This window comes from Pseudophryne corroboree (genome assembly GCF_028390025.1).
Source record: "Pseudophryne corroboree isolate aPseCor3 chromosome 5 unlocalized genomic scaffold, aPseCor3.hap2 SUPER_5_unloc_1, whole genome shotgun sequence".
Lineage (NCBI taxonomy): Eukaryota > Metazoa > Chordata > Amphibia > Anura > Myobatrachidae > Pseudophryne > Pseudophryne corroboree.
This window is the reverse complement of record NW_026967598.1, coordinates 340,822-360,752: the sequence shown is the minus strand read 5'-3', so window position 1 is coordinate 360,752 and position 19,931 is coordinate 340,822. Positions and strand designations below refer to the sequence as shown.

The 19,931-nt window shown below is 46.1% G+C and overlaps 1 protein-coding gene across 1 annotated transcript in view; it reads right to left on the bottom strand.

The window, feature by feature from the left end:
- The window catches only part of LOC134985575 (uncharacterized), a 379,405-nt gene that overhangs the window by 73,001 nt on the left and 286,473 nt on the right, over nucleotides 1-19,931 (bottom strand). Inside the window, exons 11-12 of the mRNA XM_063950396.1 lie at nucleotides 6,348-6,501; nucleotides 5,837-5,948 (exon numbers count right to left, since the gene is read on the bottom strand). Coding sequence (XP_063806466.1) covers nucleotides 5,837-5,948; nucleotides 6,348-6,501 — 266 coding nt within the window. The remainder of the gene's footprint in view (nucleotides 1-5,836; nucleotides 5,949-6,347; nucleotides 6,502-19,931) is intronic.

Here is a 19,931-nt window from a genome sequence, read left to right as displayed (position 1 = left end):
TGATCCCCACACACATTCTATACTCACCCTCTGATCCCCACACACACTCTGTGCTCACCCTCTGACCCCCCACACACATTCTATACTCACCCTCTGATCCCCACACACATTCTGTACTCACCCTCTGATCCCCACACACATTCTGTACTCACCCTCTGATCCCCACACACATTCTGTACTCACCCTCTGATCCCCACACACATTCTGTACTCACCCTCTGATCCCCACACACATTCTGTACTCACCCTCTGATCCCCACACACATTCTATACTCACCCTCTGATCCACACACACATTCTGTACTCACCCTCTGATCCCCACACACACTCTGTACTCACCCTCTGATCCCCACACACATTCTATACTCACCCTCTGATCCCCACACACATTCTGTGCTCACCCTCTGATCCCCACACACATTCTATACTCACCCTCTGATCCCCACACACATTCTGTGCTCACCCTCTGATCCCCACACACATTCGATACTCACCCTCTGATCCCCACACACATTCTGAACTCACCCTCTGATCCACACACACATTATGTACTCACCCTCTGATCCCCACACACATTCTGAACTCACCCTCTGATCCAGACACACATTCTGTACTCACCCTCTGATCCCAACACACATTCTATACTCACCCTCTGATCCCCACACATTCTGAACTCACCCTCTGATCCACACACACATTCTGTACTCACCCTCTGATCCATACACACATTCTGTACTCACCCTCTGATCCCCACACACATTCTATACTCACCCTCTGATCCCCACACACATTCTGAACTCACCCTCTGATCCACACACACATTCTGTACTCACCCTCTGATCTCCACACACATTCTATACTCACCCTCTGATCCCCACATACATTCTGAACTCACCCTCTGATCCACACACACATTCTATACTCACCATCGGATCCCCACACACATTCTATACTCACCCTCTGATCCCCACACACTCTGTGCTCACCCTCTGATCCCTACACACATTCTATATTCACCCTCTGATCCCCACACACATTCTGTGCTCACCCTCTGATCTCTACACACATTCTATGCTCACCCTCTGATCCCCACACACATTCTGTACTCACCCTCTGATCCCCACACATTCTATACTCACCCTCTGATCCCCACACACACTCTGTACTCACCCTCTGATCCCCACACACATTCTGAACTCACCCTCTGATCCACACACACACATTCTATACTCACCCTCTGATCCCCACACACATTCTGTACTCACCCTCTGATCCCCACACACATTCTGTACTCACCCTCTGATCCCCACACACATTCTGTACTCACCCTCTGATCCCCACACACATGCTGTACTCACCCTCTGATCCCCACACATTCTATACTCACCCTCTGATCCCCACACACATTCTGAACTCACCCTCTGATCCACACACACATTCTATACTCACCCTCTGATCCCCACACACATTCTATACTCACCCTCTGATCCCTACACACATTCTGTGCTCACCCTCTGATCCCCACACACATTCTGTACTCACCCTCTGATCCCCACACACATTCTGTACTCACCCTCTGATCCACACACACATTCTGAACTCACCCTCTGATCCACACACCCATTCTGTACTCACCCTCTGATCCCCACACACATTCTGTACTCACCCTCTGATCCCCACACACATTCTGTACTCACCCTCTGATCCCCACACACATTCTGTACTCACCCTCTGATCCCCACACACATTCTGTACTCACCCTCTGATCCCCACACACATTCTGAACTCACCCTCTGATCCCCACACACATTCTGTACTCACCCTCTGATCCCCACACACATTCTATACTCACCCTCTGATCCACACATACATTCTGTACTCACCCTCTGATCCCCACACACATTCTATACTCACCCTCTGATCCCCACACACATTCTATACTCACCCTCTGATCCACACACATTCTGTACTCACCCTCTGATCCACACATACATTCTATACTCACCCTCTGATCCCCACACATACATTCTGTACTCACCCTCTGATCCCCACACACATTCTATACTCACCCTCTGATCCACACATACATTCTGTACTCACCCTCTGATCCCCACACACATTCTGTACTCACCCTCTGATCCCCACACACATTCTATACTCACCCTCTGATCCACACATACATTCTGTACTCACCCTCTGATCCCCACACACATTATGTGCTCACCCTCTGATCCCCACACACATTCTGTACTCACCCTCTGATCCCTACACACATTTTATACTCACCCTCTGATCCCCACACACACTCTGTACTCACCCTCTGATCCCCACACACACTCTGTACTCACCCTCTGATCCCTACACACATTCTGTACTCACCCTCTGATCCCCACACACATTCTGAACTCACCCTCTGATCCACACACACATTCTGTACTCACCCTCTGATCCCCACACACATTCTATACTCACCCTCTGATCCCCACACACATTCTGTACTCACCCTCTGATCCCCACACACATTCTGTACTCACCCTCTGATCCCCACACACATTCTGAACTCACCCTCTGATCCCCACACACATTCTGTGCTCACCCTCTGATCCCCACACACATTCTGTACTCACCCTCTGATCCACACACACATTCTGTACTCACCCTCTGATCCCCACACACATTCTGAACTCACCCTCTGATCCACACACACATTCTGTACTCACCCTCTGATCCACACACACATTCTGTACTCACCCTCTGATCCCCACACACATTCTATACTCACCCTCTGATCCCCACACACATTCTGTACTCACCCTCTGATCCCCACACACATTCTGTACTCACCCTCTGATCCCCACACACACTCTGTACTCACCCTCTGATCCACACACATTCTGTACTCACCCTCTGATCCCCACACACATTCTGAACTCACCCTCTGATCCCCACACACATTCTGTGCTCACCCTCTGATTCCCACACACATTCTGTACTCACCTTCTGATCCACACACACATTCTGTACTCACCCTCTGATCCCCACACACATTCTGAACTCACCCTCTGATCCCCACACACATTCTGTGCTCACCCTCTGATCCCCACACACATTCTGAACTCACCCTCTGATCCCCACACACATTCTGTACTCACCCTCTGATCCCCACACACATTCTGAACTCACCTTCTGATCCCCACACACATTCTGTGCTCACCCTCTGATCCCCACACACATTCTGTACTCACCCTCTGATCCACACATACATTCTGTACTCACCCTCTGATCCCCACACACATTCTGTACTCACCCTCTGATCCCCACACACATTCTGTACTCACCCTCTGATCCCCACACACATTCTGAACTCACCCTCTGATCCCCACACACATTCTGTGCTCACCCTCTGATCCCCACACACATTCTGTACTCACCCTCTGATCCACACATACATTCTGTACTCACCCTCTGATCCCCACACACATTCTGTGCTCACCCTCTGATCCCCACACACATTCTGTGCTCACCCTCTGATCCCCACACACATTCTATACTCACCCTCTGATCCCCACACACATTCTGAACTCACCCTCTGATCCCCACACACATTCTGTGCTCACCCTCTGATCCCCACACACATTCTGTACTCACCTTCTGATCCACACACACATTCTGTACTCACCCTCTGATCCCCACACACATTCTGAACTCACCCTCTGATCCCCACACACATTCTGTGCTCACCCTCTGATCCCCACACACATTCTGAACTCACCCTCTGATCCCCACACACATTCTGTGCTCACCCTCTGATCCCCACACACATTCTGTACTCACCCTCTGATCCACACACACATTCTGTACTCACCCTCTGTTCCCCACACACATTCTATACTCACCCTCTGATCCCCTCACACATTCTGTACTCACCCTCTGATCCACACACACATTCTATTCTCACCCTCTGATCCACACACACATTCTGTACTCACCCTCTGATCCCCACACACATTCTGTACTCACCCTCTGATCCCCTCACACATTCTGTACTCACCCCCTGATCCACACACACATTCTATACTCACCCTCTGATCCACACATACATTTTATACTCACCCTCTGATCCACACATACATTTTATACTCACCCTCTGATCCCCACACACATTCTATACTCACCCTCTGATCCACACATACATTTTATACTCACCCTCTGATCCCCACACACACTCTGTACTCACCCTCTGATCCCCACACACACTCTGTACTCACCCTCTGATCCCCACACACATTTTATACTCACCCTCTGATCCCCACACACATTCTGTGCTCACCCTCTGATCCCCACACATTCTATACTCACCCTCTGATCCCCACACACATTCTATACTCACCCTCTGATCCACACACACATTCTGAACTCACCCTCTGATCCCCACACACATTCTGTGCTCACCCTCTGATCCCCACATACATTCTGTACTCACCCTCTGTTCCCCACACACATTCTGTACTCACCCCCTGTTCCCCACACACATTCTGTGCTCACCCTCTGATCCCCACACATTCTATACTCACCCTCTGATCCACACATACATTCTGTACTCACCCTCTGTTCCCCACATACATTCTGTACTCACCCTCTGATCCCCACACACATTCTATGCTCACCCTCTGATCCACACACACATTCTATACTCACCCTCTGATCCCCACACACATTCTGTACTCACCCTCTGTTCCCCACACACATTCTGTGCTCACCCTCTGATCCCCACACATTCTATACTCACCCTCTGATCCACACATACATTCTGTACTCACCCTCTGTTCCCCACATACATTCTGTACTCACCCTCTGATCCCCACACACATTCTGTGCTCACCCTCTGATCCCCACACACATTCTATACTCACCCTCTGATCCACACATACATTCTGTACTCACCCTCTGTTCCCCACATACATTCTGTACTCACCCTCTGATCCCCACACACATTCTGTACTCACCCTCTGATCCACACACACATTCTGTACTCACCCTCTGTTCCCCACACACATTCTGTGCTCACCCTCTGATCCCCACACATTCTATACTCACCCTCTGATCCACACATACATTCTGTACTCACCATCTGTTCCCCACATACATTCTATACTCACCCTCTGATCCCCACACACATTCTATACTCACCCTCTGATCCCCACACACATTCTATACTCACCCTCTGATCCCCACACACATTCTATACTCACCCTCTGATCCCCACACACATTCTATACTCACCCTCTGTTCCCCACATACATTCTATACTCACCCTCTGATCCCTACACACATTCTGTACTCACCCTCTGATCCCCACACACATTCTGTACTCACCCTCTGATCCCCACACATTCTATACTCACCCTCTGATCCCCACACACATTCTGTACTCACCCTCTGATCCCCACACACATTCTGTACTCACCCTTTGATCCCCACACACATTCTGTACTCACCATCTGATCCCCACACACATTCTGTACTCACCCTCTGATCCACACATACATTCTATACTCACCCTCTGATCCACACACATTCTATACTCACCCTCTGATCCCCGCACACATTCTGTACTCACCCTTTGATCCCCACACACATTCTGTACTCACCATCTGATCCCCACACACATTCTGTGCTCACCCTCTGATCCCCACACACATTCTGTACTCACCCTCTGATCCCCACACACATTCTGAACTCACCCTCTGATCCACACATACATTCTGTACTCACCCTCTGATCCCTACACACATTCTATACTAACCCTCTGATCCCCACACACATTCTGTACTCACCCTTGTTGGTGACATGTGTCCGACTCAGATTAAGTTTGAGAAGATTTTTGCAATTCCGTACACCCAGTTTCAGCACATTATCACCCACATTTGTATCAGACAGACCAAGGACCTGCAGAAGAGAAAATGTATCCGTGTGACGCAGCGATCGTTGGTGACATGTAACCGTTATACTATAAGAGAGAGAGGAGACCATCGTCAGAGTTACACACAAGGAGAATACAGCATTATTAGACACAAGTAACGTTTGGTGTAGTTAGGATATACTGTAGATATGTATAAGAGTAATAATAACTTGGTGAATAAATAGGAGAGTGAAATTACAATGATTTGTGGGTGATTTAGGACCCATCATCCAGTTCATGTCACATTACAGATAAATAATACACTGGAGTTCCCTTGATCTGGGTGGTTTTAGGTTCCTGTCTGTCCTATGTGCTGAAATCCCCTACAGTGAAGACAGAGAATAGCTGAGGCTGATCCTGAGGAGATGGAATAAAGGTGAATAAACCTGCAGGTGCGGAAGATGGGGGATACATTGGGACACCCCTCTGCTCGTCACTTTAGTTCGGTCCAGGCTTAATTCCTCCAAGAGCTTCAGTCCCCGTAGATGGAGCAGTCCGATGTCTGACACGGATGTGTTACACAGGGAGAGAACTCGCAACCTACAGAACATACAAATATATATTTATGGGATTAGGAAAATGCCTACATTAACCCGGCAATGAGACACCTGGGACAGTATTCACATTATATATCACGCCCAATCTCCGTTCTAAAGTGATCCCTGTTATTGCGCATATCGCGCCGATAGTAATAAGGTTTAGCTGCGTAAACATAGTATCTAAGGTTGAAAAAAGACAATTGTCCATCGAGTTCAACCTATTTGTGGTCTCCTATGCACGATTATTTTGTATAAAATTTTGACTGAAGTTGATGACTGCCGTTACGTTTTACCCCTCTTTTTTATAATAACCATAGTGCGTGACTATGCCCCGTAACCCTGGATATCCTTATCCATTAGGAATTTATCTAACCCATTCTTAAAGGTGTTGACAGATTCCGCCATTACAACTCCCTCAGGCAGGGAATTCCAAACACGTATCGTCCTTACCGTAAAAAAGCCTTTACGCCATATTGTGCGGAATCTCCTCTCCTCTCCTCTAACCTGAGCAAGTGTTCCTGAGTCCTCTGTGTTGATCTAACCAAAAACAGGTCCTGCGCAAGATCTGTATAATGTCCCCTTATATATTTGTAAATGTTGATCATGTCCCCTCTTAATCTCCTCTTTTCCAGTGTAAACATGCCTAGTCGTGCAAGCCTTTCCTCGTATTCCAGCGTCTCCATACCCTTAATTAGTTTGGTCGCCCTCCTCTGAACCTTTTCTAGCTCCAGGATATCCTTTTGTAGTAAGGTGCCCAGAATTGTACACAGTATTCAAGGTGTGGCCTCACAAGTGATTTATATAACGGGAGTATAATACTCTCGTCCCTAGCATCAATTCCCCGTTTTATGCATGCAAATATCTTATTAGCCTTCTTTGCTGCAGTCCTACTTTGGGTACTACTGCTTAAAGGGTTGGGCGCTCTCGCTACTCTGGGGGTAGCGAGCTGAAATTATTATACCACACCCGACAGCAGAAACAGAACAGGTGTGGAAGGGGGTGAAAATAATTGAATACTGCCCCTGGAGTGCCACGTCTGCTGCCGTCCTGTACATGAAAATGCGGAGGGCACCTGGTGCCTAAAAGAGTTTGAGGGAGAGCTGGACCAAAGTGCCAATATATATATATATATATACACATACATACATACACACATGCATACATACACAATATATATATATATATATGTATTATCATCATCATACATTTCAAAAGAACATCCCCTCATAAGACTCCTTAACCCCGGCCTTTACCCCTCCTCCTCAATACTCTTACTATATTGTCTATATACTATATTGTCATTTGAACATTAGTGTTTCTATAGCATCCTCCAGATGTTTCCGTATATACACTGCTCAAAAACATAAAGGGAACACTAAAATAACACATCCTAAATCTGAGTGAATGAAATATTCTTATTAAATACTTTGTTCTTTACATAGCTGAATGTGCTGACAACAAAATCACACAAAAATTATCAATGGAAATCAAATTTATTAACCCCATGGAGGTCTGGATTTGGAGTCACCCTCAAAATTAAAGTGGAAAAGCACACTACAGGCTGATCCAACTTTGATGTAATGTCCTTAAAACAAGTCAAAATGAGGCTCAGTAGTGTGTGTGGCCTCCACGTGCCTGTATGACCTCCCTACAACCCACACAAGTGGCTCAAGTAGTGCAGCTCATCCAGGATGGCACATCAATGCGAGCTGTGGCAAGAAGCTTTGCTGTGTCTGTCAGCGTAGTGTCCAGAGCATGGAGGCGCTACCAGGAGACAGGCCAGTACATCAGGAGACGTGGAGGAGGCCGTAGGAGGGCAACAACCCAGCAGCAGGACCGCTACCTCCGCCTTTGTGCAAGGAGGAACAGGAGGAGCACTGCCAGAGCCCTGCAAAATGACCTCCAGCAAGCCACAAATGTGCATGTGTCTACTCAAACGATCAGAAACAGACTCCATGAGGGTGGTATGACGGCCCGACGTCCACAGGTGGGGGTTGTGCTTACAGCCCAACACCGTGCAGGACGTTTGGCATTTGCCAGAGAACACCAAGATTGGCAAATTCGCCACAAACGCCCTGTGCTCTTCACAGATGAAAGCAGGTTCTCACTGAGCACATGTGACAGACGTGACAGAGTCTGGAGACGCCAAGGAGAATGTTCTGCTGCCTGCAACATCCTCCAGCATGACCGGTTTGGCAGTGGGTCAGTAATGGTGTGGGGTGGCATTTCTTTGGGGGGCCGCACAGCCAGAGGTAGCCTGACTGCCATTAGGTACCGAGATGAGATCCTCAGACCCCTTGTGAGACCATATGCTGGTGTGGTTGGCCCTGGGTTCCTCCTAATGCAAGACAATGCTAGACCTCATGTGGCTGGAGTGTGTCAGCAGTTCCTGCAAGACGAAGGCATTGATGCTATGGACTGGCCCGCCCGTTCCCCAGACCTGAATCCAATTGAGCACATCTGGGACAGCATGTCTCGCTCCATCCACCAACGCCACGTTGCACCACAGACTGTCCAGATGTTGGCAGATGCTCTAGTCCAGGTCTGGGAGGAGATCCCTCAGGAGACAATCCGCCACCTCATCAGGAGCATGCCCAGGCGTTGTAGGGAGGTCATACAGGCACGTGGAGGCCACACACACTACTGAGCCTCATTTTGACTTGTTTTAAGGACATTACATCAAAGTTGGATCAGCCTGTAGTGTGTTTTCCACTTTAATTTTGAGTGTGACTCCAAATCCAGACCTCCATGGGTTAATAAATTTAATTTCCATTGATAACTTTTGTGTGATTTTGTTGTCAGCACATTCAACTATGTAAAGAACAAAGTATTTAATAAGAATATATCATTAATTCAGATCTAGGATGTGTTATTTTAGTGTTCCCTTTATTTTTTTGAGCAGTGTATATGTATATGTATATGTATATATATATATATATATACAGATCCTCGATGGCACAGCACTCCAGACGGCTTGTCAGAACAAATAATACACGGCAATTTGATCAGCAACGTTTCAATGTATTACACATTGTCCTCAGGCTTACCTGTGTATTACTTTTTACAGCACGGGCACCCGGCGCAATACTGGAACAGTTTATGGGAGAGCCGGTACCTTTGTAGTATATATATATATATATATATATATATATATATATATATATATATATATATATAAAATAAAAGTGATGTAAAGAAAATCACACAAGAGTAGAATAAATATAAATCTCACATATTCCAATTTAAGAAATGTAAATTTCTTAATTTCAAGAAAATAGGATTTTAATTACCTACCGGTAAATCCTTTTCTCGTAGTTCATAGAGGATACTGGGAATCCATTTAGTACCATGGGGTATGGATGGGTCCACTAGGAGCCATTGGCACCCTCCTACCAGACTACCAGGATGTTGACCATCTTCCCTGAAACTGCACCCCCTGGGTGACTGATTCCCAACCTCTGAGGCATGCATCTGTGGTTAGCAGAATCCAATTCTGAATCCCGAACCGTCGACCCTCGATTAGGTGAGAAGTGTGAAGCCACCATAGAAGAGAAATCCTGGCTCTTGGCGACAGACGGATCCTCTGGTGCATGTGAAGATGCGATCCGGACAATTTGTCCAACAGATCGAGCTGGAAAGGTCTTGCGTGAAACCTTCCGTATTAAAGCGCCTCGTAAGAGGCTACCATTTTCCCCAGAAGGCGAATGCATAGATGCACCGATATTCGAGTTGGCTTCAGGACATCCCGAACCATTGACTAGATTACCAATGCCTTTTCCAACTGAAGGAACGCTTTCTGCGACTCCGTGTCGAGTATCATTCCCAGGAATGGAAGCCTCCGTGTTGGCTCTAGGTGAGATTTCAGGAGGTTTAGAATCCATCCGCGATCCCAGAGTAATCGGGTTGACATGGCGTTGCTGTCCAACAATCTCTCGCCTTTATCAGAAGATCGTCCAGGTATGGAATTTTGTTCACTCCCTATTTGCGGAGGAGAAACACCATCTCTGCCATCACCTTGGTGAACACCCTCGGTGCCGTGGAGAGACCAAATGGCAGGGCCTGGAACTGGTGGTGACAGTCCTGCAATGCAAACCGTAGATAAGCCTGATAAGGCTGCCAGATCGGAATGTGAAGGTACGTATCCTTGATATACAGAGATACTAGGAATTCCCCCTCCTCCAGACCTGAGATCACCGCTCTCAGAGACTCCATCTTGAATTTGAACACTCGTAAATACGGGTTCAACGACTTGTGGTTCAAAATTGGTCTTACCAAACCGGTCGGTGTCGGAACTACAAACCAAGATGAGGTGGAACTGGAACAATGACCTGAGTCTGCACCAGTTTCTGAATGGCGTCCTGTAAAGTTATACTTGCCTCCTGTGAAACTTGTAAGCCTGATTTGAAGAATCTGTGAGGTGGGAGCTCCTGGAACTCCAGTCTGTAGCCAGGCTCCCACCCGCCAGTCTTTCAGGTATAGCGGTCCACCGTCATGCTGAAGGCTTTGAGGAAGAAGAGCTTGAACTCTGTTCCTGAGAACCGGCAGTTGCTGGCTTGCATGGTTTACCTCTAGCGCCTCTGGTGGCTGTAGAAGAACCTCTGGTTTTGCCCTTAAACGTGGCTCTCCGACAAGTTGGAAGCTGAGTAGGCCTTCCTGGCTGGGGGAGCTGCGGAAGGAAGATAAGTGGACTTACCCGCAGTAGCTTTGGATATCCATTTATCCAGTTTATCTCCAAATAAGGCCTCTCCTGTAAATGGTAGGCCTTCCACGCCTTTCCTAGAGTCCGCATCTGCAGTCCACTGGCGTAGCCATAAGCCCCTGCGTGCTGACACTGCCATAGCAGTGGTGCGTGCATTAAGCAAGCCTTTTTTTATGGCTTCCACCATAAAATTTGCAGAGTCCTGTATATGTTGCAGGAGTAAAACAATCTACCCTTTAGATAAGGAATCTAGCATCTCAATTAGGTTACCTGACCTGACCATTTAGCAATGGTTTTAGTGATCCACGCACATGCTGTAGTGGGTCTCTGGGCCACCCCAGCAGCTGTGTACAAATATTTCAGTGTGATCTCAATTCTACGATCAGCCGTGTCTTTCAGGGAGGCTGCACCAGGGACAGGTAATACTATTTTCCGTGACAGCCTGGATACTGATGCGTACACTATCGGTGGATTCTCCCATTTTTTCCTATCCTCAGGAGGAAAATATGATATCAACCTCTTAGGGATTTGAAATTTCCTATCAGGATTAACCCACGGTTCTTCAAACAGGGTATTCAGTTCCTTTGACACAGCAAAAGTGACTGAGGATTTATTTTTTACATTAAAATAAGATTCCTCACACTCCTCTGTCACCTTATCAGGAATTTGCAGAACATCTCTGATAGCTTCTATAACAGCCTCTATTCCCTGTGACAGAGCAGCATCTCCCCCCCCTCTGAGTCCACCTCACCCTCCTCCATGTCTGACCCTTCATCATCAGAGTCAGACTGCAGGATATGGGCCAGCGTACGTTTTTGCGGACAAATGGTAGGGGTCTGCGAGAGACTGAGTCTCTGTTCAAAAACTCATCCACAGACTGTCTTAAGTATTCGCGTCTCTTTCTCATTGCGGGACAATTTAGTAGAAATATTGGAAATCATTCCTTTAATAGAATCCAGCCATGCTGGTTCAGCCCTGCTAGCCTGGAAATGTGTACTACACTGAGTACACACTAGTGAGCCACCTGGGGAAGAGGTACACTCTGCCATACATGAAACACACTCTTTGCCTGATATATTGTCAGGGGCTGGTTGGCAACTTTCAGCCTGGGGGGGCAGACTCAAGCAAGCGGTCCAGCGTATCACAGGGAATCTGCAGTCAGGTGGCCCTGGAACACTTAAATTGCAATGGCACGGGGGGCAGATGGCATCCTGCCCCCCTGCCCAGTAAATGTAACAGCACACACACAGGAAAAGGTTAAAAGCACAATTAACCCACAAAGAGCCTTTCCAGGGAGACACAGAGATAGTATGGAGCCAGCACATGGCGCACTTATCGCTAATGCCAAGCTTAGCCGGGTCGCAGACTAAGTGCCCAGATTGAGGACTTAGTACACTAATAATCGCTCCCACCCCCTGCTATGACCCCCTGGTACCGCTGAGGTAATCTGGAGTCACTCCAAAGGAGCTGCGCATCCCTGTTAATCAGCGTCTGTGTCCACTGCAGAGGGGAAATGGGCATGGTGAGCTGCTGGATCCGCACATAGTGAAGCCCCGCCCCCTCCATGGCGCGTGGTCTTCCCACTTTTTTTTATACTGGCTGAGGTAATTTAGTGCTTAAAAGTGAGTCAGATCTGTTTTAAGTCTGTGTTTGCCAGTGTGGGTACTGTGTACAGTGTACTAAGACTCAGTTCGCTCCCTCAGATGCTGTGCGTCTGCACTGTGTACGGAGTCTGGAGACCCAGCCGCCCCATGTATAAGCCGTGCGTCTCCATGCCGCCATAATGGCCGGCGACCCACTAACCGGGACACCGGCTTAGTACTCACCACTCTTCTTTCTTCTGCTCTGTTAGAGGTGGTGGCGTACGCTCGCCGTGGTGGGGCTCTGTTAAAATCCAAGGCTCCTTTGTTTAAACATCCTAAAACAGCTAGGACTGAATTTCCAGGGTCAGAACAGCTGACGAAGATTATGCAAGAGGCTTGGGTCACACCCAGTAAGAAGTTTAGAATTCCAAAGAAATGGAATTTCCATTATCCTCTTCCAGCTGGGGGTCATTTAAAAAGGGAGGATGCTCCCAAAGTAGATACGCATGTCATTCGATTGGTGTGAAAATCTACATTACCTCTGCCTTCAACATCATTAAATGATGTTATAGTTGTTTATTTTTAAAAAAAAACATTTTCTCCTTGTCTGGGGCAATTGTAAAACCAGCCATGGCTTCAGACTGGATGGCAAAAGCGTGGCGGCCTGGGCTGATGCATTGGACGATGATCTCTCATTGGCTTCTGGAGAGCAAAAATCCCACACTCTAAAATTCTTAAAGTGCCCATGGCTCCTAGTGGACCCGTCTATACCCCATGGTACTAAATGGATCCTCTAGGGCGTAAGAGAAAAAACATGAAAGCCGACAATGGGGGTAATTCCAAGTTGATCGCAGCAGGAAATTTTTTAGCAGTTGGGCAAAACCATGTGCACTGCAGGGGAGGCAGATATAACATGTACAGAGAGAGTTAGATTTGGGTGGGGTGTGTTCAATCTGCAATCTAATTTGCAGTGTAAAATAAAGCAGCCAGTATTTACCCTGCACAGAAACAATATAACTCACCCAAATCTAACTCTCTCTGCACATGTTACATCTGCCCCCCCCCCCCCCCCTGCAGTGCACATGGTTTTGCCCAACTGCTAAAAAATTTCCTGCTGCGATCAACTTGGAATTACCCCCAATAAAACTATAGTTAACATTTGCTTAATATTTAAACGTTAATGATGATTTTTTTTAACATAATTTTGAATAAAGAAGAAAAAAGTGAAGATATATATGAACTTGCAATAGCCAGTGTCAGATATTGGGTGATATGTAATAGGGTCAGAGTTTGCCGGAGGTGCGGGATGTCTGACGAGAATGGTTGAATTTTTAAAGCAGCAATCATTACAGGTTTGTTTTGTCTTGTAAATAATTGCGGCTTTAAAAATACGGCCACTCTCAGCCGACACCCCGCACCTCCGGCAAACTCCCCATTATCTTTCCCTGCTTGTTACTGCACGATCCCTAAGGGGAAGGAAAGGAGGGACCCGTGTGCAGACTCTATGCTGGCCGCTTCCAATCCAGAGTCTACTATGCATGCGTTGGGCTTCGGGAACATGGCGCCCACGTTTTGTTCACCAGGACATCTCTACTGCGAATATGCAAATCTCTGGGAAAATGGCAGCAGCACCCATTTTGCCACTGATTTCTGCAGCCAGCATAGGGCTGTAGGCTGCAAGACGTGTGGTGTGTGGGCCCCTGGGTGTGGATGCCAATGAATAGGTCAACATCATATGTCAACATATACACTGGTACTGCACATATTCACTGTATCATCCAGAACCCATTATAGATACGCCAGAGCATCACAGAATGTCCCCCTAGGGTGAGAACGGCTAATAATACACTGGAGCCATGAGCCAGATATTGCATTAGGGGAATTATTCTTAAAGCTTTGCCTATATTCGCCCCTAAAAGCAGCCATGAGTTACAGCTGATCCCCTTATTCTGGTCTTAGATATACAACAATCACCCCCAGAATTCTGGAGAAACTGCATTTGTGAACTCCTGTGGCTTAATGTAGCTATAGAGTCTTCAAATCCCGGAAGGATAAATATTCCACAGCATTTATTATAAATACAATATATGGCACATAGGTGCAGATTTATGAAGCCTGGAGAAGTGATAAAGTGGAAGGTGATAACACACCAGCCAGTGACAGAAGATGATTGGCGGGTGCTTTATCACTTCCCCGGGCTTAATAAATCTGCCCCCTAATCTCCGTAAATTTGTATGGTTTATTTTTGTTAGATGAAATGGATAAAGGAGGCTGTCTGCACTAAGTGATTACCCACCGATAGCCTTGACATCCCTGGTGATGAAATGCACTGAAATATATTAGGTCACATTATCCAACGGGATTTCACCCCTTTCAGTTTGCTTATAGAGCAGACAGTGGCGCTGTTTTGACTATTACAATCGTATTTGGAAGAATTTTATTTTTTGATTTTTAGTTCTGCTTTTAATGCGACTGTCCCCAGTTCTCTGATCTCTACGTTATTTCATTTGGATTTAAACCGTTTTACTTGTAAGTGGCTGTTGCACTTTTATCAGACAGGCCACAGGCTGGTAAGATGGGGGGGTTAAGTTTTGGAGCAGGCAGTGTTGAATATAGGGCTTACGCAGTGGTGTGTCCTCCATCCACTACAGTACCCGCTATTTACTGTACTTACCAATAATTCCATTTCTTCACAATGACCCCATGGCAGCCATAACAATGGGATGACATTCCCCCCCCCCCCCTAGTTAATACAGGACGTTTTCTTGGGGACCACCCACCTGAGGGTATATAACCTTCCTCCTCGCCTTTTGAGTGTCTCCACACTAGAAAGGGAGGGTATTCTGAAGGCTGCCATGGGGCACTATGAAGAAATGGCATTATCTGTCAATTTTATTCGCTACTTTCTTCTGTGCCCCGCCATGGCAGCCACAACAATGCGATATGCCAAAGCAGAATAAAAGGGTTGGGTCAATAAATAACAAGTGAAACATCTACTGCAATGTTCATTTATTCCACAAGAACTTCTCGCAAAACATGACCCCTAAAGTGGCACCAGAAATATTTAAGGCATAATATCTGGAAAAAGTGTGAATAGATGACCATGTGGCTGCGTCACTGAAGCTTGAGCCTTCCTTGCCCATGAAGTTGCACTGTCCTAGTTGAGTGTGCTTGAATTATAGCTGGAACATCCAGACCTTCATTCTCGCATATGAATACTATCAGCTCCCTAATCCATCTTGTAATGGTTTGCTTTGTGGGAGCTCCTTCAGGAATGACAAACAATTGTTTAGATGTTCTGATCTCTTTCATACTGTCAAGATAGATGGAAATACCTGACTAGATCCAGTGTATGCAATATTTCCTCTTTTTCATCCTTAGGCTCAGGAAAAAAATGAAGGTAATATGATATTTTGATTCATATGAAAAGGTGTTACCACCTTGGGCAAAAAAGCTGGATTCCTTCTTAATATAACTTTAACCAGCATAATATTCAAATAGGGCTCTTCTGCCCATAAAGCTTGTAAATCACTTATTCATCTTGCTGAGGTGATTGCTACAAGAAAAACTATTTTCCAAGTCAGCATTTTCAAAGAAATCTCATGGAAGGGGTTCAAATGGCTGATTGTCAAAGCATTCAGAATCAAATTTAAATCCCATGGAGCCATGAAAGATCTGATAGATGGTCAAATTCTCTTAATAGCCTGTCAAAATCTCTTGATTAAGCCTTCCTCTGCCAGTTTTCTTGTCCATCAGGACACTCAGAGCTGACATCTGTCCTTTAATAGTTGAGACCACCAGACCCTAAGAAAATCCAATTTGCCAGTTTTCTTGTCCATCAGGACACTCAGAGCTGTTATCTGTCCTTTAATAGTTGAAACCACCAGACCCTGAAAAAAATCAAATTTGTAAAAATTGTAACACTTTAGCTGTAGTGGATTTGGTGATGCTTTCATCGGACCCTTTTCAGGCAATGAACTTTCTCCAAACCTTTTCATTTGCTTCCGAGGAAACCTTCCTTTCTTGCATCAGGATTTCAAATACCTGGTCTGACAAACCCTTGTATTTTAGCAGATTCCACTCAATCTCCATGCCTTTAAGTGCAGTGTTTGTAGATACGTATGGAACACTGGACATTGATGTAAAAGATCCCATCTTACTGGCAAGGTCCATGGTTCTTGTGTCGCTAGTTTTCTGGCTGTGGCAAACCACACTCTCCTGTTACAAAAGGGAAGAATCTCCACTACTTCCATCTGATCCTCCCTTATCTTCTTCAGAACCCTGGCTATCATTGAGAATGTAGGGAACACACAGCCTAATTGGTATTTCCATTGGACTGAGAGTGCGTCTACTGCCTTGGCCTCGGGACGATATCTGGAGAAGACGTTCTTTACCTTCCTGTTGATATTTGATGCCATCAATTCTATATCTGGTTGACCAAACTTGTCCACTAACTGGCGAAATATGTCGTTCAATTCCCATTTTCCAGGAAGAATGTCTTTCCTTCTGAGGAAGTCTGCCAACACATTTTCCTTCCCAGGTACATGAATTGATGTTAAGGACTTCAAATACTTCTCTGCCCAAGCCATAATCTTTGCTGTTACCCGCATCAACAAACTGTTCCTTGTACCTCCTTGGTGATTCAAATGTGCCACCAATGTCACATTGTCTGAAAAGACTCTGAGATTAGTTCCAGATAACTGATCTTGGAAATGACTTATACTGCCTTCCATACTGCAGTTGCCTCCCTTAAATTTGAGGACATCAAGCGCTCTTTCCTGGTCCAATTACCCTGCTTTATTCTTTCTGTAATATAAGCTTCCCAGCCTAAGGAGCTTGCATCTGTTGTCACTATAACAAATTGTGGTTGGTGGAGATACGTTTCTTTCTATTACTTACTTGCCCACCAGGACAGGGAACTTTTTGTTCTTTGGTTTAATATCACCAAACCTCTTAACAAATAATCCTTCTGGGTGTACTGCAACATATTCCATTGAAGACACCTCATTCTTCATTGGGCCTAGGGAACTATGCTTATTGTAAATGCCATCATGCCAAGAAAACCAAGCCCTGTTCTCAAAGGGAACCATTTGGTTTTTATCAAAGAGGCGGTGAGACTCTGAATCTTTATATATATCTTTCTTCTGACAGGGTCACCCTGTACTTCGTTGTATCTATTTGTACTTCCAAGAATTGTATTCTTTGTACTGGGACCAGGTAACTGTTCTCACAATTCAGAATCCACCCATGGTATTGTAGAAACTGTACTGTATGTTCTAAATCTGTCTTCACAATTTCCTCTGTTTTGCCGGAAATTAGAATGTCATCCAAATACGGCCAGATCGATATATCCTGCTTCCTTAGACAAGCTACTAATGTTATCAGTACTTTGATAAATATCCTTGGTGATGACATCAGTCCAAATGGAAGGCAGGTAAACTGGAAGTGCTTGTTTTGAACGCAAAAACTCAGATATTTCCTTCTCTTGACTGATGGGTACATGGAAATATGCACCCTTCAGATCGAGTAAGGCCATAAAATCTTCCCTTCTTATACCTGCCAGGATAGATTTTAATGTTTCTATCCAAAATTTCTGAAACATCCTGAACTTTTTTTCCACCAGGACCAAGTAAGAATAAAAACCTTTCTTTCTCAGTATTGGAGATACTGGTTCCACTGCTTAAGAATTTAATAGCTATTTCTCCTACACTACTTCATGGCAGCCCTTACTCTTGGGATTGTATCCCATTCCTAACTTTAGACAGGAAATTTTTTACTCACTTAGGGACCACCCACTTTGGGTATATAGCCCTGCTCCTCCCCTTCCTCCACTAGTCTTTTTCCTGTCTCCTAGCTTGACAGGGTAATGGTGTTTTTTGCTACAGGATTTACCTCTATTTCCCAGTAATACGCCTCATTGCAGCCGTACTGGAAGAGGGTGGCTCCCTGGGGAAGGCTGTGTGTGCTTGGGGCAGTCACGTAAGTCCCCGCTGTCAGCTAAAGGTGTCCGCCCGCTCTCTAATGCTGCTGGTCCCTCTCCCTCCCGAACCGCTGCCTAAAGCCGTCTCCCCGGGTGCAGGTTTCCTCCGCTCGCCGCAGCGCCCGATGTCTCTGGCGGACCCGGAAGTAGCGGTGGCCGGAAGGGCAGCGCAGTGAAGGGGATGTACGGCTGGCGGGCGGAAGCGCTGTAAGGAGAGGCAGCGTGCGGCGACTGGCGGGCGGAAGTGCTGGAGCGGCTGTCCTGGTTAGGCTGTGGGACGGTCTGCTCAGCGCCTCTGTCTCTATGGTTTTGTTTCAAAATAAATGGCGCTGCACACCAGGAGTGATGAGAGACTCCTATGAGCTGGGCAGGATATATGTGCTTACCAGCAGGATGGAAAGAGAGCCTTCCCCCCAAAAGCCTGTCAGTGTCCAAAAGAGGTAAGTCCTCATAGAGGGCATGTTTTTCTAGATTTTCAGTTTTGTTTTCTATGTTTTAAATTTTTTATCTGGAAAGCTTGGTTAGTGTAGGTTTTTTCAATAGTATTTTTTGGTGTGATTTTGTAGTGTGTCTCCGCCTAAGAAGAGACTGTGTAAAAATAGGCAGTGTGCAGCCTGTGATAAAAAATTTTCCTCTACTGAGAAGGTGAAGTTCTGTGAGGACTGTACACAGAGTGATATTCAGCAGGCTAATCAATCCAGACAGATACAGGTGTTAAAGGACTGGATGAAGAGATCCTTTGTTACTAAGGAACAGCTGGCTGATATGCAGGGAAATAAAAGATCTAGATCCCTGGCTAGTATTGATTCTCAGGATGAATCAGCCTCTGGTGATTGCAATTATGTTGATTATCAGGCTTCTAGTACGGAGTCAGAGGAGAAAGAGGAGGATAGAAAATGTAACTTGGAACTTGTGGGCAGTCTCTTAAGGTGATGATGATGAGGATGTTCTGTTTGGGGACAAATCCAGAAAGAACAGGTGTTTTCCGGTTCACAAAGCATTGAAGGAGGTAGTGTCTAAGGAGTGGCAAAACATTGATAAGAGACTTGGCAATATTAAACGAGTTGATCGTATGTTCCCGATAGAGGATGAGCAATTTGTGGGCTGGTGTGCAGTGCCTAAAGTCGATGCGGCAGTGGCAGAAATGGTGTCCAAAACTACTATTCTGT